Genomic DNA, 27,392 nt, shown 5'->3' with positions numbered 1-27,392 from the left:
ATAAATATTGTATACCGTACTTGTAACACAAGAGTCTATTAACTGTATAAAAAAAAAAAATTGATTGGAACAAAATTTGTTTCATTTGTCAAGTCTTTCTGTTACACCTATAGTAAAATATAAATGATTTAATGTAAGTTAATATGAATATTTTGACAACATTTAATTGGAATTTTTAAAGATATCATTATTATTTTCTTTAATGTATAATAATGTCTATAATATACATTAAAGCTTAAAATCAATAAAATAAGAAAATTGGAACTGTTTGCTTGTTTAATATTGCGAAAAAACAATGAGACTGTAGATATATACGTGTACAGTAACTAAAAAAAAGATCTTTAACTGTAAAGTAAAAATATCATATCAAAATTTAGGGTAGGCGCCTATTAATAAAATACATTAAAATATTTTTATATAGATCAATTTATTTGATTTATTCTGTGCTAAGATTAATCACAATCATCTCAAGAAATTGAAAATATACATACAAAAGTTATAAAACAATCCTCCTATTTATAAACTTCATAATACAATATAAATATATAATATTATCTGAGCGTAAGGCTAAGTTTCAGTAATGCCAGTGCATGTTTACACAAACGGCTTCAGCCGGGTTTTCATTTTATCATATCTCTGATTCCACTTAAGATGGACTTTCAAAATTTGAAACATAGATTGAACTTCATGTCGAGTCATTGTAAAAAAATAATTCTTAATATTTAGCTTCTTCAAAAGGAGAGATTTTCAAAGTTTGAATTTGTATTACTGACTGACTCTGACCGACTTACTCACTCATTGATTCTATCAAAATTATAAGTAGAAACGTGACATTTGTCACATCTTACAGAGAATGTAAAGGGAAAAATCTTAAAATTTCAATATTTTCAAAATTAGTGCTACTTTAGAGAGGATAGTTATAAATGCATGAAGTAACATTAAGTGACCCAACCTCGAAAAAAAGGCTAAGTCCCAGGCCCGTTCCCCAAAAAGTCTGCCAAAGTATTAAGTAAAGATACCAACATAACGGACAAATCTGCTCTTTCTTTAGTTAATAACTTTGGTATACAAATACATTCATATGTGCAAATTTCTTTTAATTGTATTTCTTATTGCCTAGCTAGATTCAAAAAAAAATAACCAGTGGGCGATTTAAATTTATTACAGTTGTTGACAAGTAATAAAACTAAAAGACATTTGTTGCACATGCATGTATTTGTCTATACAAATAATATATTTAGATTACTTGACACAATGATGAAATCTCTACTTTGGTAGGCAGATATCTTTGAAAGTCTTGGTCCTTTTTCACTGTTATTCGTTTTTGTTAGATACATTTATACGAGCCATGTGAAAAAAATGTAGGTACACGCAATGGGCTCAACCACTTTATGTGAACATTAATATTATATGTGTAATATACAGGTATATTTAGTTGTGTGACGTATGTAGCAAGTAGTATATAGGACGCAAGTACCTACATAATATAGTTGTATAATATTCTTAGCAAAAAGGTTATAGAAGCCAAAAAACCGAACAAAAAGTATAATTAAAAAATAATGTGTGTCGGTATGTATAAGGAAATCGGTAGGTAGTTGTTTTTAAGAAATCAACTGCACTGTATAATAATGTTAACAATTTTGACCTTTGGCCCAGTGAAGAAACGCTTGATTACTAGAAATCGCTTTTCACGTTTCCGCAATTTATTTCACGGCCGATTTAGATTTTGGCTCAACTATCGTCACTGTACCAAAGATCGCTTTCATTTAGCCTAAGAAATAAAAAAAAAGTAGAAATTATAATAAAGAGAAAATTGTATAAAAAAAATCAATTCGTTTAATTCTCGTATAAACCATAACATACACCTTTTAATTAAAAACCTTTGTTTTTTTTTAAATTCCAGACCGTTAAATTTTTTTTTGTTATTGTATTCTACATTTTATGCAACTGAACAGTGAACAATAATTGTATACATGAAAGCAACCACTAACGGTTATGTACAGAAAAAACATCATAGGGTGTGCAGGACAGGTGTATCTATGGTTAACAACTGGCTTGTGAGTTGTGGTAGTGTGATATCGACCAGAACATAATGCCTGTTACACAATATTATAATTTACAATAATATAACGGACACGCATATACACCTATATATAAAGAGGTGAAATGTATATAAAAATATAACACATTATATATTTTGTACAAATAATAGTTCAATTTTTATTTTTTTAAATTGTTAATTCCGAAAATAACTACCAAAGCATATTACCTTTTGATGAAATTTTTTTTTCATTATTGTGTAAACAACTTATACTTTTAAGTACTGCATATACATTTGCAAAGAAAATTAAATTAAATAAGCTAAAGAAATATGAAATATTAGACAGTATGAATTTGTCAAATTATTAAGTTAATTGTATACGGATATAATAGTTTGCTTACGTTAATACAAAATTTCCAATACATACTTAAAACATATAATAAGCTTTTTTTCTTCAGCCGATATGTATAAATCTTATTAATTTCTATCTAAACTATAAACTTAACATACTTATACAAACATGTTTTAATGATGTAATATTTGACTACTATTGATCCTATGATATTACTTAAATTGTGCCTAAGCATGTCATCTTTTCAACTACGTATTATGAGGTAATTAAAAATTACAAAGATAAAAATGATCTATAAGTGGTATGTACAATACGACTGTTCACGACTTATACATGTGATAATAGTATTGTGATTTTATAATAAACATTTTGGATTACCATTCGAACTCTACAAATAATAATACGTGTATACAATAAAACATGACATATACTATATTCAATATTGTATACAAATAGGTTATTTTTACAATTTCTCGTGACATGAAAAAGAAACTAAATACTTATATTCAACGATTGGAAATAAACAAAAGACGATTCGCATGCCCTAATCAAAAGGTACGCCGTACTATCGCAGATGTATAATTCTGTACGTGATCTTACTACCTAGGTATATTAAGTATCTATCATTATTTACTTCGTGAGCATTTACAAATTAAAATTATCATCATACAAGACATACGTCATATATTTCTGAATCTTTGACATATTCACACTCACAGATGCACAGTTAATTTAGCATTAATAATAGATATTTTATAATAAATACCTGCACATTAAAGGTTTCTGTCGATAAGCACCTAATTTATTATTTCGTATAAGTGATAGGTATCTAACTATATGAGTACTAAGCAACAATGGTTTTCAATAAAATGTGAATATAATAATTGTTATAACAACAAAATACAAATATTTAGTAATACGTGTTATATTATGATAGTTTCATACTAATTGTAAATGAAAATGGTTATAATTAAAACTAAAAAGTATAAGTAAATTAGTAGAAAATTATTATTTTGGTTATTGTAATAACTCCAGCATTCCACGAGTCAATCCGAAAACTCGATTTTTTCAAAGTGTAGGCAGAACAAGATTTTAAATATACCTAGCTCTAATAAATTGAAAGTACTTCAATACCTATTTGAAAATTATTCATTTAATTGGTTATACAAAAGTCATGTAAAATTAGTGAATACTAATACGTACAATCCTACAATATGAATAAATTGGGTGAAAACTAAAATTTGCATTTTTATCAAAAACAATTTTCAAATGTAACAAGAGCCATCTAATAATGTGTAGGTTATCAATTTGAACGATTAATAATTGTAATACAACTGTTAAGTGGACTTTTTTGCAAATCACAAATAAATTATATTGTTGAATCAGTCTTAAAAAACGAATCCCTTTAGATACTAAAAACTAGGTGACTGATTTTAAAAGAAGTATTTTTTTCAAAACAAATAGATAGGTAGTATATCTTATTTTATATAGTTCTATATACAAATTTACACATTATATTGTATACCTATAAATAATTATATTTAATTAAAACATTCATATTCTTATAGATTTCAAATTAACTGTAAAATCGTTAAAAAATATTTGTTGGGTGTCACTATACAGAGTGATTAAACATCAGTAAGTCGATAACACGTTTGTTCATATAATCCAAAGTCAATAAAAACAATATTTTTGAAAAACTTATATTATTCACTTTTTTACTATTAAAATATCAGTCTTTACTTTTTTGAATGACAAAATACGCCTTTAATCTCACATTCTGAAGCAGTTTATTTTTTGGTGTAATTTCTAACAAGAATTCAATTTTTATAACTTAAACTTATAACTGTTAAAAGCTTAAATGAGTGGATTGCCGAAGTAGTAGACCAACATTTTGGATATTATTCCTGTATACTTCCACTCAAATACTTTAATACTTAACTAAGTTTTCTATTAAACTCCAAATTATGTAAATTGTAAATGGTATATTTTATAAAACGATAATATTTTCTGGGATAATGAGTGTTTGTTGTTCAAAAATTTTCCCAGAATAGAACATTAGTACCTAATACATTCCATAATTTTTTTAGACTTAAAGTTGAAATTTTACATTTAAATATTATAATACAATATGGCAATATAAGGCTACAACTATACAAGCAATTGTAACAATTAAATTACAATTACAGAATATTTAATATTTTTTTTAGCCATTGAAAATTGAAAAATTCATGTGTTGTACTTTTCACAGATGATATAAGAAAAAAAAATTATTAAATTCATAAATTCATAAAAATTAGTGAATGAAATACATTTTATTAGGTTTAACTAGGTGTTTAAGTACTTTTATCATCCTTGAATATAAAGCGATAGGTACCTAACTAAATCATTTAAGTCAACAATGGAAATACTTAAAACAGAACAGACAAACGCCGCGACCTTAGAATAAGTGTCTCTTCCAAATACATTTATAACTTATTTTATTAATAATATATTTAATCTGCTAATACTCTATTACTACTGTATCAACTATTGAGATAACACTTTAGAAGTTTAAGTATTGATTAGGTACTTTTTATACATGCTGAACTAATTTTAAACAAGATTCTGGATTAGTTTCGTACATACTCTAAATTGGTTGTTAAAATCGAATTCATAGTATTTTTTACACAAGCGCCTACATCAATTTAACAATGTTATGACGTGAGACTTGGAAATCGATTTTCGTCCTTTCATCTCATGCGAGAAACCCGTTATGACGTAGTGATGACCTACACCATTACATCACACATGGGTGCTATTTGTCTAAAGATGAAATTGAGTATTGACGCTCGTTATTTCATACGATATATTTTGTGATAGTTTATGTTGTCATATACTCTTGTTTACTTAATGATAAAACAATAATTTATGTTTCATTTATTCATTTTATTTATAATATAACAGATTATAATTTAAGACAATAATGATGTAATAAAATTAGAAAGTATAATATTAGTTAAAATATATTTTATATAGTTGAATTTATTTTTTAAATTTTTATTCCATAAAATAATATACTATATATTATACATTCATTTTTCTGAAAAAAATAAACTATTTAAAATAAAATATTCATTATTTTAGTTACATGCTATAATAGTTCAAAATATTTCAGAATTGTTGATTCGTAATTTAAAAATTATTAGAAAAATATAAAAAGTATATTATGTTACACCAAACTTCTGAAAAGTGTAAATTATTACAATGTTAACCACTATGATATTAATTTATTAATGTTTTCGCAAGTAATACAATATATTATGATATATGAATATCATTATGTATGATTATGTATTTATCTTTTAAAAAAATTACAGCACGCGTACCAATAAGAATATTTTATCCATCCCTGACAAAAATTATCGATTCAAATACGCTGTTCATTGTTGATTTTGGTGTTGACTTTAGCCTTAGGTATAGGGAGACAATTGAAACTCTATACCGACGACCACCAGAAAATCATAAATACTGCTTATGATTAATTGATAACATGGATAGCATGCAATGAAGATTAATATAATGCTATCGGTATTTTTTTTAAAACTTATATACTAATATTATGGGCCTCATTAAAATTATAGGGGTTCCCGAACTTACTGGTACAGTAGGTACAGAATATTATATATAAAATTATATATAGTTGTTAGCTATTGGTTATATATAAACATTAAACAGAACAATTTACTAAATCTTTCCTATACATCTGCCAGGGGGTAACAGAAACATCTGACAAATTTAAAAAGATGCTACTTGAACATATGACAAAAATTGTGAAAATGATATGGATAGTAAATAATTTAAGAAATATTATGATGTCTGGAAATTATTTTTTAAGATACAATATTAATATGTCACACACCTCAAGTACCTAGATAATAAGTACATACATGAATACCTGATAGCTACCTATTTTTCGTGTCAAATATATATAATATTCCAATAATCAATACTTAGTACAAATTTGAAATAATTAGTTATTCCTCGTGTTTACATTTCCCAATCACTTTTTCCCTCCCTTATATTCCCCTGTTGTAAATTCTCATAGATCACCAAATACACGATGTAAAACGAGTAGTAGATATGCAGCCTATATGGTTTGTTTCGACTGTTGTTACTTAGCAACATAGTATGTAGTAACATATTGTTTGCGATCGTTGCATCAAGGATGTCAAACTACTTTGTTTACTAAAAAGTCTAACTTCTAAAAAAACCATCTTGGCACTTGAATTTCTTTTGAGTTAATTTTTTATACCAACAACCTACCAACATATTACATAATTAGATACAAGATATCCTACATGCACATTTATAATATGCTTTTACTACAATACACTTTATAAGAGCATTGAGTATACGCAGTGAATAATGAGTGATAACTATTAACTAATAAGTAATAACTAATGACAATATACCACATTAACACCGATACGTTGAAAGATGTATATGTATATAGGTACATATATATAATTTATAACTTATAAGTTATAACACTTGTTAACATAAAGTCTCAAACACATGTAAACATGTTATTATACAACGAGGAAAATATATTGATAGTGATACACAGTCAGAGAAGAAAATTTCATTTAATGATGACATAAAAATACATATAATCGATTTTATACAAGTTAAGCACGTTTTTATCCGAAGGTCGAAGGTTTTATATTTGTACATTTTATTGTGAAATTTATTATGATAAAAACGAATAATCTATTTTCATTTATTGAAAATGTTTTTATTGTGTTACGATTAATGATGTACAAATAAGTAATATTTTCCTAGCTAATATTATAATAGATCTAACTTTTCATATTCATGCTAATGCATGCATTTGATGAGTTCGATTAAAACAAAAGCTATCTGTTTATTCTAGTTCCAAAAATAGTAGAATGGAATTTGTAATAAAATAGTTCATTAATATCCTGTCTACTGAACAGTGAATAGTGAACAGTGATACCTTTATAATAACAAATAAAATAAAAACAAATTATAATGTTTGACCTAGGAAATAATTCGACAAAATAACAATATGATACCATCACTAGACAGGTGAATCACTCATGGCCATAGATTGTGTAGGGTTATTAAAAAACAATTACTGCTGTTATTTTTAAAAACGTGAAAAAGAAGCCTGTCTTCCGGGAATTGACTATGCAGCTAAAAGTTACAACCTTTAAAACTTACACAATTAAGTGTGTATATTTTTAAAAGTAATTTACATAATTCGTGTGAAATAATATAATTCCATACCGTTTTTAATACTTTTAAGGTTATTTCGTAAATACAGTTCTAGACAAAATTACAAAAATGATGGCCATATAGAAATACCGAACATATTTGTTAATACAATTAAACATTTAAATAAAAACGAAATAAATTTTAAAAAAAAAAACTTGGTACCTATATTTTCAAATATTTATGAATCCAAGTATCTAGATATTATGCAACTATTTTATTTGTATATTGTATATTGAAATAAGTTCTAAAAATACAGCTGAATACAGCATACATTTTTGTTTGGTTTATAATTTAATGATTCCAACACGAATTTAGAAATATAATAAAATATGTTATATTACTTATTATTACGTAGAGTTTATAATTTATTATAAGTTCAAATACTGACTGTAATTCTTATTATTTTAATAATTTTAGTAACGTTTGAAACAATAATTTACCATATGAATCGATTAATATAAATAGTTAAAATATTTCTTCATAATTAAGTATGTAAAGAAACATAAATTAAAATAACATACAATTTTTCATACCATATTTTTCTACTTAACATGATAAATTAAAATATTATTTCAAATATATTTCATAACTACATTTATACATCGAAAGTTTAGATTCTAAACAATAATAACAGTAACATATCAGTATTATACATATTATGCCAATGTGTCCTATACTATCAAATTAATATCAATAAATGTGATAATTATGCATTGGGTAAAAAACTATTATAATAATATATTATTTATATTAAAAATAAATATATTAGGTAAGTAACTAGTATATGCGCTGGAACCTAAATGTACCATACGTCTGTAGCATATATTATATACCTAATTTTCCTAATTATTAGGTAGTATATAACAGTACAAATTTTAATTTTTAATAATAAATTACATAAATTATTTTCCATATTAGATAGAAAAAAATAATGATTTTAAAATTAACAAACTGTTGTAATAGTTGGAACTCGAATGCAATCAATTTAATTTAGAAAATATTTTTTATTACAGTTTTTATTTTCTTATTTATTTGTTTAATATGAATAAGTAAGTATTATAGCAAACCATAGCCCAAATTTGATCTCCAATTTATAAAGCAACATTTTAAAAAGATGCTAGGTACTAAGTTAAACTTGTGAGGTGTACAGTCTTAAAATTATTTCAAATAATGAAATTTACGTACCTGTGATCAATAGTTTTCAACAAAAAAAATTTCTCCAACAGTATAATATGTTCTTATAAAAATAAAATCAATATTTCTGTTGACATAAACCATATTAAAAACCGAAACAAATCAATTGGGTAGCTGCAAAAAGTTCATTATTTTAAATGATAATTGATAAACAAATAAAAATTACACACGCACTTCAAGACTGTAACCACGCCGTCACCGAACCGAGTACCGACAACCGACTAAATGTCTGATTTGAACTCGTGGTAGTTAGTCTAGAATTCTAGCAGTGTTCCACAATATTCACTAGGTGGGTAACGTAGATTCAAAAGGAAGGGGTACTTAGTTAATCCACCAGTCAATGACACGACATTGTGATCGGATAACAATTATTGGATCTTTATTTGTCTACTATTATAATATGTATATTGGTATTTACTATGATAAATACCTACATATAAATAATAAATAATAATGCATCTAATATTTTTAATAAATGCATTATATTATATATTTTTACAAAAATATTAATGTTAAATCGTATATTATGATGTTTTTGCTCCGTATACCTAATTATATTCTTATATTATAACTATGTAACCATACACTAGGGAAACTATTAATTAAAATTATTTTATTGTTAGTGAATTATTAAGTATGTATACTTTTTTTGTAATGTATACAAATGTACAAATATAACGATGAACTATAAAGTATATTATAGTAATTCAAGTACAACATACCAACAATCAACATATTTAAAAGTATTTAGTATAAATAATAAATAGTAATATATTTTTCACAATTATTAATCGTAGCACATTTGACATATAATATATACCAGGTGATCCATTGAAGTGTCTACACTCATTATTTCGAAATATTTTAACTTTTATATTATTAAATGTAATTTCAAGAGAACATAATATCTGAAAACGACAATATTTTTACTATTCTTTATGGTTATTATTTTTTATTTTTCTTACTTTTTTTAATGACAAAATACATTTTTAATTTATTATTCCGAAACAAAATATTACTTGAAGTATTTAAATATAAATATATAAAAATAAATAAATATAAATACAAAAAGCTCAAATTTTGGACAGGTAGTTAATTAATTATAACTTATAACTTTACATGCATTTACAGTTTTTATGATCAGTAGTAGACAACATATTATACGGAGTACCTCCATGTACAAATCCACTGCTCATCTACACAGTAATGCTTATGAACTAATGAACTACTAGTCAGAAATTTGATATTTATAGATTGAAATACACAGAATAATATTGTGCTTCATAATATGAAATTTAAAATGTATGGTGTTTTTCAAAAAAGTAATAAAATTTAAAAAATTATAACGATAAAAAACAGTAAAAAATATAATTTTTTCAGAAATATTATTTTGAAATTAGATACATCATAAATGTAACAAAAATATTTTGAAATTTTTTTAAATAATGAGTGTCAACAACTTAAACGGATCATCCTCTAAATAGGTATACAACGGGAGCATAGCATATTATACATGATACCTAATAAAATAAAATATAATTCAATATTTTAACTAAAGAATTAGAACTTAGAACTCTTCTAACATAATGAGTATTGAAAAAAAAATAAACATTGCAATTTGTACATATAGCATCGTTATTATATCATAATATTGCTATTCTTGTATTGATTAACTAGTACCTATGGATAAATCAATACTTCAGACTTCCCAATATAGAAATATTAGTAGGCACCATGGTGTACGAGTCATAAGCCCTATGTAAAATTTCAATTCGAATTTTGTAGTAGGTAGTCTATACTCTATGGGCTGTAAATATAAATATTTTAACTATTTAAATAAGTTTTTTCAGAAAGACAACGATATGGAGAAAATATCACTTGACAAATTTGGTTTTAAAATAATTATAGTCATTTAATCTATTTTCTTTAAAGAAATAATCTTAGTAGAACGTTTTACTTATTACTATAGGTTATTATATAAATTGTTTATCATATAATAACGTAACATAATTCAGAAACTATAGGTAATCTGTCTCAAAAGAGAATAATCAGTCGGCCAACCAATTTACGTCAGTGAAGGGCATCATCTCCCATCAGCTCCGCAGTGTTAGAGTGATCACTAAGTTCTCGAATCATTCACAATGCGTAAAAAGTGATAGTTCTCTTTTGAGACATAGTAAAGATCATTCAAGAATATAAATTAATATACTTAACTTAATATAACTTTGTTGATATTGATGATATATATATATTTGTTTTAACTTTAAATATTTTGTTAATCTATTTGCCTATTTAGTTGGGTATTTATTAAACATTTAAACATAAACTCCTATAGTTGACTTACGGTAACACAATATACCATAATACGAATTATTGAATAGCTTTTGGCTTAATAATGATGGTTATCCTTACAAAGAATTTCTATCAATCAAAAGTGGAAGTTGCAACGTAAGTTATACTATAATTATTTTGTTTTGACAATATTTTTTTAGAAAAACATTCTTTTTATTCAGTTAAATCTCAAAATATATTTTAATAATTTTGCAACAAAATAGTTACTCATTTTATCGTTCTATTTTCTAAGAGGAGCAATTTTTCTTTTCCTGACTGTCCATCACCTTTTGTAGCAGTAAAAATACTTTGATTATCTAGGTACCTCGGCATCCTTTCTCGTAGGAAAATTAATGTAATTAGTAATTTCAGAGGTCAAAAATGAAAAATTCTCAGGAATTTTCAAAATCAAAATACAAACAAAGCAAAAATGTTTGAGCAAAACCAGGTTTCAACTAAATTGATTTTGTTCTTTTATAGTAACTTAAAAAGGAATATCTATAAATACTTGAAGTGTTGACAACGTTTTTATATGACCATTTTACATTTTCAAAATATGTTGACTCCATTTGAGGTATTTATAGGCACGTAAAATTGTATTTTTTAATTATTATTGTCGATCAATAATTTTTTACTCAGTCCAACCCGATTTTTCATAAGTTGTAATACATTTATAATAGTATAGTTCAAAAATATTAAAGGTAGATAGGGGGCATGATTTTTTACAAGCATTTGAATGTTAGACAAAATTCGTCAAAATTACAAACATTTATATTATGTATATGGTAGTTCAAAATGTATAAAATATTTAGCTAAGGCTTAAAAATTGAATACATTATACAAGGTCAATCGTAAGTACCTAATTCATGTTTGTACCAAAAAGTCTAAAAATATATAGGAACAAATTGTTTCATAGATATTCTAATATCAAATTTTGACTAATTGACTAAATTATATATTTAAACAAAGAATAACGGTTTTATTTATTTTTGTTGTAATTTAAAAATATTACTCTTGGGTACCTACTAGATACTTTTAAAGTTTATTGTTATTTTTTATCATTGAATTCGGATTTAAGACTTCAATTAAGTTCAGTGAATATTACTGTACATCAGAGTGGTACCTACTTGTCTCCCTTTTTAAGTATAATATTTTTTTCAACTTAATTTCTTAACACTATAGATATATACATATATTTTTTATTTGGTTAATTATTTTTATATATTGTATATTTTTTTTTTACCTGTACCTATATGACAACTACGAAGCTCCTCATGTGATAGGTGCAACTATTGAACTATTGTTTCTTCAATACTTCAACCGTATTAATTATAAAATTGATTTGAAGTTTACCTAAATTAATACAATTAATACGAATTGTAAATTTAAAATGGACAAATGATGTATATTATATGATAACACTGAAAATGTATATAAAAATACGTCAATTCAATTTTTAATTTATCACATCAGTTTTAGTTCTTACTTCTTACTTCTTTGTTAGAACCATATATTATATGTTTATATTAGATACCTATATAGTCCCAACAAATATATGTAACTAAATCCAAAATTAACTTTCTCCCGTGTATCGGTCTTATGATAAATTAATTATTTTTTAACGTATCTATTTAGAAATGAGAAACAAAATTACGCTACCAAACTGGGTCACCCTACATCTACATGACTACATAAACACATAGGTGGATTGTAAGTAATGTTTATCAAACATGACATTATCACAATACTTAGGTGTGTTAGATAAATAGTTTATTTTATGTGGATGGAAGTAAGACGTACTCTGCTGGATATCATTTATGTACTGTACGTATAGCAAAGCGTATTAGGTACTTACAGAAATTGTATTTTATCACCACCAGTCACCCCTGTATTATTGTATTTAAATAGCTACATTGTTTGAATATCGAGTTTTCATTTATAATAACATTTCAGTATTTATTGTATTATTTTATCCTCATGGCGTCTGATCTAAACGAAGAATAAACTCGTATTCACGCATAGCATTAATTTACTTTCAATGCTCATTGTTAAGATTACCTACGTGGCTTGGTGTACCTTTATATAATGTTACTATGTTAGGCATATACGATAGACATATATACTACGTTGTATCGTACCGTCTTTAAAAATTAGAATTCACTTTTGTAACAAAATATCAAATATATAATTAATTAAAAGACCTAAATTGAAAAATATATTTTTACTTCAACTTGGTGTACGGAAATGGTACAAGTATTAATTAGTATTATATTTATTTATATGTATACATAACTGTAATATTAACTATTACCAAAACAATATTATTTTGTGATTTTTACCATGATTTACAGATACACTGTAATAGGTACACAGGTATAAATTTTACAATTACAAAAATAAACATTAGTTATATCAAAATTTTCTTTTTTCATTAATAGGAAATAGACATCAATTTCAAATTCAGATATCCAGTATTATCTCGAGTTCTATAGACCTCAAATACCAAATACAATTACTTATATTAAAATTAAAATATGTTGATGTTATGCCCTTCAGTAGACCTTCGGTCTTAGATATTCATTTCTACAAAACCACTTTTGTCCAATGATTTACTTCAATATACAAGAATATAGTATATTTAATTTGAATAACTTAAATTCTTAATACCTAGGTCCTAGAGTCTATTCTAATGAGTACTTAATGGCTAATGATTAATTAATAGTCATTACTCATTATATTTATTAAATTCATTAAAATACCAAAATAATATTTTAAACTTTAATTAATAAAACTAGACATTATTTAAATGTAGTTTATAGATAGTGAAGATAATCGTTGAAAACAAAAGATAAATAAAAAATAATATTAATTTTAGGTAGGCTATCTATAGGAACTTGTATTTACTATTATGTTTAATTATAGGTACTGCATAGCTTCTTTCCGACTTTTCTAAAATCCATTGATAATGAATAAATAAAATCGACATTTCGTGTATCTAATACGTGCAAATTATAAAATAATAACTGACATTGGACTGAACATTTTACTAAAACACAGTGTACATTTGTATTTTGAGCCCACTAGTTGGTCAATAATTGAAAGCACTTCGTAAATAAATTGCCTTTCGAATAGATAGGTACTGCAATGAATTGAAGACGCGTTTTCCTTTCACACTTTCTTTAAAAAGAACCCATAGCGATAGAGCATTCTACAGCGTATTATTATTGTCGTCTATCTGACTATTGTGACTATAATATATATGTACTTAACAGATAATAGTACATAAGACATATTCTATATAATATAGTGTTTATATTTTTATTTTTGTTGAGAGAGAAAGAGAGAGAGATAGATATGTTACGAAAAACGAAAATACAATGATGAATTTTCCATAAATGAGATTTTTGTTTTATCAATTCTTCGCGCGTTTCACGTATAAACTACTATATTGTTGTGTTGTTATGTATTATTAATCAAATAAATATTTGTAAGCCCGGGGAAGTCACTGTATAGTAAGTGTTGAATGTGGTTAAATGACGTATATAAAAAATTAGATAGCCTTCGTAAGTCGTAACACAATTTTTGCAACCATTTTTTTTTGAGGTTATAATTTTTATGATAAAATCTATAAAAATGAAATACCGAAAAACTGGAGAGTGAAATAAATATGTGAGACAAAAAGTAATTTATATATAATGGTTCATATCTTAACCTTAGAAAGAGTTTAAGGGAATTTCCTTAGCAAAATGACAACAATGTCATAAATTTGATAACATGCTATTTAATATAGATAAATAAATAACATATAATATCTTAAAATCAATTGAATTTATGTCTTATACTTACTTGAATTTTAGATTGTATGTATATACATTATACAGAGATATTTTGCTTAAACATAAAATAGTTAAAAATAAATAAAAACCTACTCATTACTTTTTTAAAAACTAATAACATATTTTTAAATAAAAAAGGCGAAAACGTTGTAAGTGTTCCAACATTATTCAAGATTTAGATGTCTACATGGATTATATATGTATGATATAAATTCAACTTTAAAATTTAAATTAAAAAAAATTTTTTTTGGTCATTTGCTACTACACAACCCATATAAGTTTTCATTGATTATACATTTTGGGTTCCAAAAAAAAGCGAGTTAGTTAGTTTTTAAGTTCACTTTACATACAAGGTGATTCGAAAGCGCGTGCCTGCAATTCAAATAAAGTAATAAACTATGAATGAATGTAAATAGTCAATATAGTCAATATTAATACATCTATAATTTCTTCTCCGCAAACAATCTTAAAGATGCGTTTTGAGTATAGTATCTTAGTAAAGTAAAGTATTAATTACCTCTAAATACTCAAGTACACGGGTACCTTTATCAATTAAAATTAAATACTAATACATACATACAACACAACAAATCTACCTAAATGTTTGAACATATTATAATATTATACACATAATATTTCTCATACGTACCTGCTAAATTATGATTAATCAAATCCTACAAAAACCTATATAGGGTTTATCTTTAACCCTATGGATATATCTTAGTCCATGGTTTAAATAAAAAGAAATCAAGAATACTTAAAAATTAAATGTGATTAATATTTGATCATTTGAGAAAAACGTAGATATTAAAAAAAATTGATTTAAATTATAAAGTGTCGAAAATACCACAAACAATGGTTTACATTGTCTTTATTTCGTCAATAATGGGTTTTGAACTGATTGAACAAATCGACACCAACATTATAGCGTAATCGCGTCAATGCAATATGTTGTGTGTACGATTAAATTTCTTTAATCGTGTGATTTTATGTACATCGATAATAATAACAACAAATAAGCCGCGAGTACGCCGCGATAGGATTAAAACGAAAATGTAGAGGAATAGGTAATAAATAATAATAATTAATACACATTATTTATAAACATACCGGCTTAAGATACGGAGCTTAAAGTATTCCATTCCGGTCTGCAATTTGCAAAATATATATTGTATAACGGGCGCCTACTCCAAAATTCAAACCCGGATCCGCGTAAAATCCATCAGCTATAATTATATAGCGCTCAAACGGTTGTAGTGGTTTCTCTACGACACGGTGGTCTGGAATATAATAATATTATTTTTTTTTTTTTCTTGCGTGTGGCAGAACCGATCGGGTCGCGTTACGAATAAAATGAGAACAAATTGACACGAAACAATGCAAAAACCATAGGTACGCGTATTAGGGACCTGCAGTAACGATTAGCGTGTCAAAAACTTAATCGAATAACATTCGTGTCAAACGATAGTCGCGACTCGCGGTGGAGATACAATTTAGAATATTAGAATGAATCCCGTCGGACTATCGGAGGCAAGCAGCGCATTCGATACTTTCCTTGACCGTTGCTGCACATTTTCTTTCGCGGAATCCCTGTCGATTGGCAAACGGAGTGGTTGCGGTTACCTTGGTTGTAATCATTATTAAGTACCAGATACCGCTCCGTCATACGACCACGCTTTGTCTTCGGCATCAGGCGCGCGTAGATAGTATGTAATCACAAATTATAATATTATAATCTTATACGTCATATTCTATTATATTATCGGACACTGACAAAATTTGAATTCTTTAATCCCGTGTGTCATACTTCTGAGAATCTAATATTTCTCATAAGTTTTTCTATACCTTTAACAAAATAAATTTTTACCGGAAACCCACATTAATTTTTTATGAGCGTATAAGTTCAACATTTTGCTACACCCCTAAAATAATGATTTCTCATCAAACGATTTTCTTATTTTGTTGTGATTCAAAAATAAATAACCATATAGATACTTGAAATTGTCACCAAATATTTATTTAATAATATATGCTAAATACAAATGATAAAATTTTGACTTTTTAGAGCTTTTTATGTATAGACATTCAACATTTTAGTTTTTTTTTTATAAATTCTATTAAAAAGTTTTCTCTGGGTAAAATATCTTGAAAAAATTGTAGTTTCACATGCGTTGTTGTAGTAACAACTCAAAAGCATTGAAGATACATAAACACGATTTGCTTATGAGAATTTAAAGATCGAATTTCCACAAAATTCATCAAAATCGAGAAAATTTTCAAATTAATTTGTTTTCAAAAAAGTTGAATTTTTATAGCTAAGGATTTCAAATATTTAAAACACGGTTTCTCGTGAATAATTAATTTAGTAACCAAAAATATAAAAAATATTTTTGAGAACCAAATCAAATAGAATCAAATTTTTTAAATTCTTTTTTTTATGAATTTTTTTATAATTAATGTGAATTATTTTTGTTGCCGGTTTATTTGTGCAGTATAGGACTTCGTGGTGCATACGTTTTTCACTGTAAAAATAAAAAATTTAAATTTATGCAACACCAGTTTTCAACAAAATTGTTTAGTTTTCATGCTGTAATTAAAAAATAAATATCCTTAGATACATATAATTTTCATGAAAATATTAATTGTAGTATTTTCTAAAAATGGAAAATATGTTGTTTCTTTTTCACTTATTTATAGACATTTGAAATTGTCTAGTTTTTTTTATTTATGTTTTATGCACAAAAATGTTGACTTTACAAGCATCTTAAAAACGATTGTGATGTCAAGATTTGAGACTTTAAGAAATCTCATCCATTTCTCCAACACATTATTTTAGAAATGCTCTTTTTCTGTTATTGGGGGATGATCCCGTGGAAATATGTACATTTATAAGTATAGATACTGTTGTACTGACAACGTCTGACGTACTGTATATATTACACTATTACATTTGTAGTTGTCTTATAGATTTGTCTAATTTTAATTTTAATTTCAATCCGTTAATCAATCAGGTCATACTGTTATACATAACTATTGTTTTTTTAGACACAAAATATTATTAGGCATTAGCGTGTCTAGTCTAATAACAAAAATGTGCTTGTCGAGACTGGAAATGATGCATTTTTCATTTTCTTCACGTTTTATAATTTTTTTTTTTTTTTGATAAAGCCAACACATGTGTGCATCCAAAATTAAACTCATCGGGTGGTATTAAATAATACGAATAAAAAGGTGACTTCTCTGAATGTAATTAATTTGACCTGTCAATGGGTATTAGTTGAAAATTGTAATAGAATTTGGGTTCCATTGAGAAACTTCTGGAATAAGATTCAGAGATGAATCTCTTTAAAAATTAGCACAATTCACCTGACCCTCGTGAAAGATATTTTGTATGCAACGTGTGTTCGTTTGCCTGCTACGCCTACAATACATATTATATGCGTATGTCGTATAGGAATATCTTCTTCTTTCAACTATTTACTACAAAACATAACAAAAAGAATTATCCAAGAAAATACGAAAGAATTTCTAAAAATGCCAACCTAAAATTATAATAGATGACTTAAGGTATTTTCTTTTTATATATATAATATATTATATACTGCAGACATTAAATAAATTTCTAAACTATTGACACGCTCTGCAGTAGGCTACAACACCTTTTCATATTATAATACTTATCAATTGATGAATTTAAAATAATATATGATGTAGGAACCTAATACTCGAGAGCGGAGATGATACGGTAAGTATACAGTAGTTGATTATAGATTTTATAAATTTAACAATAATTTTAAAACTGTTAAGTGTACATAATATGTGATAGTATAGTAATGGTATATTATAATTTATAATGAAGTACAAAATTCCAACGTTAATAATTCTATATATTCAAACAATAATAATACATAGTATGACGTAGTGAGGTATATGTTAAGATAATTTGGTTTTGTTTAGGATTCATATTTAATCGTTTTTTAATTTCGTTATTATAGTTTCTATATCACATACTATACCTATGTAATATGCTACAGTATATATATAATATATAGTTGTCAAACTGCAGAGTCTCCTATAAACGAAAGATTGCGACACTTTCTAAAACTGACGGGAATACAATGTATGTAGTTAGTGTATCAATGTCTAACAATGAAAACAAATTATTGTCATTGTTGCCTAATACATAAACCCCGTCACGTACCTATTTACAACATCGGCATAAATTTAAAATTATGCTTTTTAAGTTCATGGAATAACAAAATAGTAGAGGTACTTCGAATACCTTTACACGGTACACACATATTTTATATTCTCATATTAGTTCACTATATTATGTATACCTAAATATATACAGCTATACCTATAGACTATGGGCACTGTAGTTTATATTATTTTACTTTTGTGTAAACATAACTACCAATACCATTTTAAAATCTATGGAAATATGTATTACATGAGATTTTCTATACACGTTACCCATCCACGTGTTAATATCAATTTGCACATCAATTGCTGAAAAAATCGCGACGTGTATTCATTATAATATAATAATTTACCTATGTCAATAATGTAGGTCATAATATATATTGTATGCATCTACATAGTTTTTATTTACTTTTTGAAACAAATTAATCACTCAATTATACGAACAAAAGAATGGGTACTACTTTCTGTAAACTAATTTTTTTCTTATAATTTCCAACACCGAGGTTCTAATTATATTGTATTCGATAAAAAACAATATTATAGTTTTTATATACTGATATACTTTATAAAACCATTTTTTTATTTTTAAATAGTTAGAGTTACCTAGTTAACAAAATACCTATCACTTATGTTTTCACGATCTTCTAAGAGGTGGTAAACTAATTATTTAGGGCCATCAACACGACAACATGCCAACATATAACATATAACTTATATACATTAACATGAAAAAAATATTTGTAGGTGACGCAAAAAATTAAATATCTATAATTTAGGGGTTGTCACTTTAAAAAAAACGAGTCACTGATTTTTGGGCAATAAATGTGTATAGTAATATTATACTACTGAGTGTATCATAATCATAAATAAAAATATTTAGTTAGGTGACTGATTACAAAATATAATATTTATTAATATTCATATAAAAATCACATTTATATATTTTAATGATTATACTGTAGGTACAGTAAACCTAATAAAACGTTTCAGTAGGTAGGTAGTTATTCATTTTTACAAACATTTTACTTTCATAAGTCACATGCCATATCTGGAAACGATTAAATTAAGTTCTGATTTCCCTCCCATACTGTGTAAGGTATGCCGTATACGCAATAAAAATAATTAACCTCAAGTTTGAGCTTTCACTATGTTAAAATATTTAAGCCCAAGTTTGAGCATTGACATTGTAAAATATACCTAAATGACAAAATAAATAGTAACAAAATAACAGACAGTGATACAATGATTAAGCAAACCGGATGTACCTGGCTAAGCCTGAATACAACTATCGATTTAATAATAATCAAAGTAACTTCGACTAAATTCAGTTTTTCAGTTTTTTCAGTTAGTCTATAAAGTTTTATTATATTTAATATAATAGTGTAGGTAGCTAATAAGTAGGTACTATAGTAATAAAGTAGGTACCTACCTAAATAATCTATTCACTATTGAGAATTTTAATAATGACTGGACACAATATATTATTTTTAATATTTCAAATATAAGTTTTAGTTAATACATTTTTATTTATTGATAGATATTAAGAAGTATATTAAATTAAAAAAAAATTGTCATCAATTTAGTTTTAAAAAACCGAAATAAAAATTTTTATTACGAAAAGATACCATCTACTTTGTAATAAATTATACTTATATTTATTTCATGACATATTTTTCTTTTATTTAGAATAGGAATAATTAAATATGAATATGATATAATCCATAGTATATATTATTATCTTAACTGTAAACATTATAAACGGTAATTGAAATAAAGCTAAGTAAAATGCTTTGCATAGGTATACCATGTATAGGGTCGGAGAGGAAGTAATACTAACAACAGTTTCTCCCCCGGTCTTCGATGCCGAAGAAAAAAAGGTATACATCGTATATATATAGTACTGTAGTCTGTAGACCCCCACATATTTCCACTCTTTTCTATGCCCACGTGCACTATCATTAACAACTAATTATCGGGTACTTGTGTTACACTTACTATTACCATAAATCGTACGATATACTGTATATTATAAAATCAATACTATAATTAATACTTAATCGTGTCATCGGGTGCCGAATCGTATTAAATTATCGAAAGCAAATGTCTTACCTCTTTATCAGCCGTTTTAAACATGACAATATCTTATATTTTGTAAAACGAATCACGAGAGCACTGGAAAAAAAAAAACCAAAAATACGACTACACTGGAACCGTACGACCGCGGTTATTATTATTATGGCTATATTTCTCATTTACACGCTACACGATCGCGTGGGGCTCTACTTCCTATGCCAACGGAATCGCAATGCACACGGTTGTTCTCGCTTCACCCATACCTGCGATACTGTACAGTGTACAGGCGTACAGCGTGTACTCACGGTGAATAGTCTCGAGCGCGTCACATCGATGTCCTACATTATTCGTGTGTATGGTGTACCTATTATTATCGTACCTACCTACTCCATTTGTGTCATATAATATATATATATTATATATAGATTACTTTATACAGGTACGGCTATTATGTTCCAATATATATGTATAGTGTTGTTATTATGCGCGCGCTAACCGGCAGAGTCATCGACTAATGGCGACCCATTGGCCATTTCAGCGGCTGTCTAGGATGTGCAATAGTTCGGTATATTATACGTTTGTATACCTAAACATAGTACGTTACCCAGGTGCACTATAATACATTATACCCTATATTTTACGGTGTTGTAATGTATTTAAGGAAAAGTATTCAAACACTTTTTTGAGTACTCTGAACCGTAAACCGAATACTTTTTATTATTACTGAATGTCTGAACGCCTACTATTTTTGATTCCTTAAATTTTAGGTTTGTCGCAATTTATAATTATAAATAAAAAATACCATACACTCGTGACTTTAATCGTCGACATTATATTATGACGATTATCGGATTACATAGTAAAATGCTAATATTATATCATGGCATCAGGGCATCAGGCTATACTTCTAAGGATATTTTATTATATTATATTATAGACGGTGCATGGTACATTAAGGTTATAACAAGATTTATTTGTAATAATGATCATTATAACTATTATTGGAAATTTTGAACAATATTGAGCACTGATTATACTAATATTGTTGTTTAAAAATAATTTTTTTTTAATTATTGTAGCGTTCCGGTTCATCTGGAAATTCCAGATTTTCTGATTTGCTACTCCGTCCCTGATGGGCCTGATGTTAGTAGTTCCCGACTTCCCGTGGTGAACGTGAGTAGCAGTAGTTGCACTGGTCGTGTTGTTCCACACTTATGCGCATGTACATAAATTGTGCATATTTAAAAACAAAAACAGCATATTAAATTATTAAGGCATTAACCCATAAATACCTAAAACCTAAATACGTAATTATCGTATTGTATCATGATTCATGAATATTTCTTACAAGTTTCAAATGAATTAAACAAATTATGGATAAATTTTTATTATATATTTTATATATAGTAACTCGTCTGGTTTTTCAGTTTTTGGCTTGCAATCGGACATGCTCCGTCAATTAGTATAGGTCTATCGGGTTTGGTGTAAGTGCATGTTATATAATAAATATAATCTATATTATTGTCTGTGGGTAAATACTAAATAGGTACCAAGGTTTTTAGATAATATACTACTATCTTAATTTGCGCTAAATATTATTGATGTTTTCATTTTAATTGAAATTAAGTAACTGCAAATAAGAATTATTTTTATAAATTTTTTTGATTTCAAAGATTTGCACTAGTCCTAGTGATATACAAATTGTAGGTACTACAAGAAAAAACTTGTCCAAGTGGTATACTGGTATCGCAAACTGAGAGAAGTACTGCATTAACAGTTACTATTACATCCCATCAGCCACATTGTTTGTTGTTTATAAAACAATACAATATGTAAATAAAACATGAAAATACCTACCCCAATTAAACATCTGAAAATACTAATTCTATCCCTGAGCAATAAGCATTGTACCATATTCAAGAGCCTATTACAGTTAGAAATATTCTAAGACCCAACAATAATTAAGATAAATAAAAATTTTAAAATAGTATAAATTAAAATGTACAGACTAATGTATTTCATAGATTTATTCAATAAAAACAAATACAATACAAAATATATTAGTTATAAATTTATAATGATTCAATGTAAAATGAATATATAATATTGTTTTGTTTTTATGTTGAGTACATATTTAATCATTTAATTTTAATATTTTTTAAAGATTTTGCTACAACAGCTCCTTTATCAGCTACTGTCCAAGGAATTCCTTTATAAGTAGCTTGTAAATTTTCATCTGTTTTCAAATCCTGTGCAATTTCTTCAAATACTTTTAATACCTTGTCTGGAGCTCTAGTGTATCCATCTACGTTTATATAATCCCCTGGCACCGAACCCGGTGGTGGTTCCAGTATTTCAACATGTTCTGGTGAGCTAGCACACATTACCATTGCCTCAGATAAAACACCTCTAATTTTAGATGGTTTTAAATTGCACAACAACACAACCATGCGATTAGACATTTCTTCCAATGGAACAAACTTCACTAACCCACTTACCTAGAAGCAATATAAAATTAGTAAAATATAAATAATAGTTAAGTTAAATATACATTTTTTTTCAAAAAATAGAGTACATTAATTATTGTAATAAAATTTCATCTGATATAAATTAAAAAATATATCACTATTACTATTTTTTTAATAATAATGTTTATCTACATACAACATTTCTTGGTTTTTCTTCTCCCACATCTATAGTTTCTACATACAGAGCATCAGCATTGGGATGTTTGGAAGCACTTAAAATCTTAGCAACACGCAAATCTAATCTACCAAAATCTACTGGTGTGGTAATGGTACTTTTTGCAGGAACAGCTAAAATATAATTTATTAGGTACATCAGTATAATAATTACCTAATAATTTTTTTAAATTTCTTATTTAACACGTTGACTGCCATGCCGCCGCCGGCATCCGTATAAAAATAATTAAGTATTCATAATTTTTAGACCGCCGGCTGCCGCACCATATCATTCATAGGAGGCCATACGGCCGAAGGCTGCTGTAAATTAATTTGGATTTATATTATTAACTTTTCCTTGGCGCTACAATAATGATATAGAAAATGCGCTGTGGCGTAGCGGGAATAATTACAATTTTTAGATGTATAAAACATAATTTTAACATTTTTTTTTTTTTAATTCAATAGTATATATACAAATTTATAATGACATTGAAAAATGAACTTGGCGCACAAATAATAAATATTCTTAAGGCCGCATGGCAGTCAACGTGTTAATATAAATAATATACACTCTAAATATATTGTTTCTCTCACCTTGATTATTTTTTTTTTGTTTCTTTTCAGTTTTAATAGTTTGGTTGTTCTTTTTAACATCAATATTATCATTTGCAATCGTTTTCACAGCCGAAATTTCTTCTTTATTAACATCATCAATAGAACTCTTTACTTCTATGTTAATGTCCTGTAAACAAATCATATTAGTATAATGTATTATTTATCAAAACTTATAAAATTATAATTGGGTATTACTATACATTTATATGTACTATTATTACTGGAATTATTATCTCATATAAAAATTATATGTGCTATATGCATTAATTATTTAAGTTATGTATTGTAGTATGTTTTAAACTGTTGTACAGGATTGAGCCCGTTAATAAATAATTAATAAATAAGTCTTATTCAACGATTCTGATTATTAATCAATAAAACAAAAATATATTTTAATCCACTTAATAACATGAGTCATAACTCGATTGCAATTAAATTCATATACAGCATATGGGCATATGCTAGGAGGGTAGCCTTTTAATGTTTTATCTTCATTGAAGATGCAGATATAGAAATATAATGTTTAACTATCTTTAGCATAGTACATTATAAACTATTCATATTGCATTTCTAGCTTTTTTTATGGATAAAACTAAAAATAAGAAATATTTTTCCTATCATCATAACAATATTTAAATATTACCATAATAAAACCATCTAATCCATGTAATGTACTATGCTGTACAGAAACTAGTGTGGGTAAGTGACTTTCAAAAAGTAACAAAGTTACATTACTAGTTACAAAACTAAAAGGTAACTAGATTACTTTTTTTGTTATTCAAATACAAGTTACAGGTTTTGTGTATGAGTAATTAAATGTTCCCGCTTGGGAACTGACAAATTATGAACAATCGACAATATTTAGTATAACCTATTACAAAAAAACATTTTTGCTAATAAGTGGAATCATTTAAAAAATTTTAAATGCTACAGAATGGACCACTCAGGTTTGACGTTCTCCCATAATGTTAACTCATAGAAAAGATAGTAAGCCACACATGTATGTTGAATTTTTTTTTGTTTCATGAGGTGTCCAGTAATTAATCGTATAGATGATACACATAATTATTGGAAAAATATTTGTAATACCGTAGGTCATCACAGAATAGTTGCAAAATAATTATAAAAATACCTATAGTATCTATATCTGTTTAGTAATTTATACATTACTATTATACTATAATCATAAAAAAAATCTAAAAAAAAGTAGTCATTAATAGGTATTTAGAAAGATTAATTCAGGATTTTGTTCTTTGAGATTTACAAATTGTAGTTTAAATGACGTTTCTGAAATACAAAATAATAATTTAACTTACATTTCCGGTTTGAATCTTTTGTTTTTTAAGTCTTGCTAATTCTGTTTCAACTTGAGCTTTCAATGATTCTTGTTCTAATTTAAGACGTTCAATATCTTGATTGTAGTTATTGGCAAGATCATTTTGATGTCGTTTTAACTATAAAAATTGCACAAATTAGTTAAATTAGACTGTTAATGTTTTTTTTTGCATGAATATACTTAGGAACTTAACTTTTTAATTATACTTATACATGCCTATAAGTACATTTATTATTTACTATTTAATTTAAGAATATAATATTGAATATATTTTTTTTTTTTTTTGTATTCACCAATATTTATTATGTTGAAAACAGTATAAATTAATATTATATTAAACGATTAACTCCAATAGTCGATAACGATCACTAATTGGTGTTTAACACATTGAGAAAAAAAATTTTTTTGAAAATTGGAACCCGAAAGAAACTAAAAATGTTATTTTTTATTGAAAATCTCATTCATTTTCTCGTTCTTTTTTTATAAAAATGAATTTATTCAACGTGTCATTTCTTAAAAAGGAATTCGTTCCAGGATTCCGTTCCTTCCAAACACTGGTACACTTAAGTCTCGACTAAAGCCTTATCATTGGAGTTAAAATTTGTTTTTTTTTTCAAATATTAATGAATTGAAGTTATTGGGTATTTTATTTCTTATAATATAAAATATCAATAAGAAGTATAAAATAACTAATAAGTTTACATGAAGAAACTAATATAAATAGTACTTTACCGTATCTAATAGTTTTGCATGAAAAATTTTTATGGTGTTTAATTGTTTTCTTGCAACATTCATGTTTATGTGTTATAATGAGAAAACTGTTAAGATTTGTATTGAACTTATAATTTAATTAATTAAACAAAAAAACTATACTAAATTACAAAATAATCCACTAATAGGTAGGTAATGTGTATTGTGTAGCCAAAACTAAAAATGCAATATTGACGAGACAGTGACGACCGCCGAGTACAAAAAAAAAAACAAATCCAAAATCGGCGAAGCATGTAGATAACACCATATTGTTCTATGATAACACCATAAAGTACACGAATGGATCTTCGCAGGAAAAAATTTTTTGTGTCCGTATATAATATTGCCTACATTTAGCCCCTTTTTTTGCAGTTATCAAAATGTGATAATATTGATAGACCGATAACATAATTTTCATTATAATAATTATAATGAAAATAGTTAAATGTAGTTAATAAGTTATTAAAAACACAATATCGTAATTTAAAATTTAAAAATACACAATTCATTGAGAATACAGTATAAATGTACAACCTATTTACGTAGAACTTTATTTTAAATTTTCAATCTTTAGCTATAAAAGTTAAATTATATAATAAAATTTTAAATTTGATAAATATTTTCAAAATTCGAACTATACCCAGATACCAATTGTGTAATGATATTATTATTATTACAGTACACAAATATTGTT

General features: G+C 26.2%; 2 protein-coding genes across 3 annotated transcripts in view; both read right to left on the bottom strand.

Annotated features, from left to right (window-relative positions):
* The window catches only part of LOC111029566 (PDZ domain-containing protein 2-like), a 36,770-nt gene extending 15,282 nt beyond the window's left edge, over nucleotides 1–21,488 (bottom strand). The window contains exons 1-2 of one of the 2 annotated variants that reach the window (XM_022308607.1): nucleotides 9,042–9,138; nucleotides 8,859–8,981 (exon numbers count right to left, since the gene is read on the bottom strand). Coding sequence is in view for 1 of the 2 variants with exons in the window: in XM_022308606.1 (XP_022164298.1) it covers nucleotides 21,350–21,373 (24 nt within the window). In the remaining variant the exon portion in view is untranslated. Of the gene's footprint in view, nucleotides 1–8,858; nucleotides 8,982–9,041; nucleotides 9,139–21,349 lie in introns of those variants that run through there. The other variant, XM_022308606.1, reaches the window with a different exon arrangement.
* Nucleotides 21,489–23,396: 1,908 nt separating this feature from the next.
* LOC111029614 (aminoacyl tRNA synthase complex-interacting multifunctional protein 1) lies at nucleotides 23,397–26,975 on the bottom strand. Its single transcript, XM_022308680.1, has 5 exons — nucleotides 26,681–26,975; nucleotides 25,929–26,066; nucleotides 24,592–24,739; nucleotides 23,978–24,129; nucleotides 23,397–23,811 (listed from the first exon to the last, which is right to left on the bottom strand). The coding sequence occupies exons 1-5, from the start codon at nucleotides 26,741–26,743 to the stop codon at nucleotides 23,452–23,454; spliced, it is 861 nt and encodes a 286-aa protein (XP_022164372.1). The 5' UTR covers nucleotides 26,744–26,975; the 3' UTR covers nucleotides 23,397–23,451.
* Between the last annotated feature and the right edge of the window lie 417 nt (nucleotides 26,976–27,392).

The sequence above is a fragment of the Myzus persicae genome, unplaced genomic scaffold, assembly GCF_001856785.1.
Source record: "Myzus persicae strain clone G006 unplaced genomic scaffold, MPER_G0061.0, whole genome shotgun sequence".
NCBI classification, from domain to species: domain Eukaryota; kingdom Metazoa; phylum Arthropoda; class Insecta; order Hemiptera; family Aphididae; genus Myzus; species Myzus persicae.
Note: the sequence above shows the minus strand (reverse complement) of the source record. Positions and strands in the feature narration are given on the sequence as shown.

Excerpts from the sequence above, each read along its gene's own strand:
- LOC111029614 (XM_022308680.1), bottom strand. The coding sequence starts at position 26,743 with ATGAATGTTGCAAGAAAACAATTAAACACCATAAAAATTTTTCATGCA. Across the intron at positions 26,067-26,680 it reads ATGCAAAACTATTAGATACG|TTAAAACGACATCAAAATGA; the intron begins GTAAAGTACTAT and ends CAATTTTTATAG. Across the intron at positions 23,812-23,977 it reads AAGAAAAACCAAGAAATGTT|GTAAGTGGGTTAGTGAAGTT; the intron begins GTATGTAGATAA and ends TATTGCTTCTAG.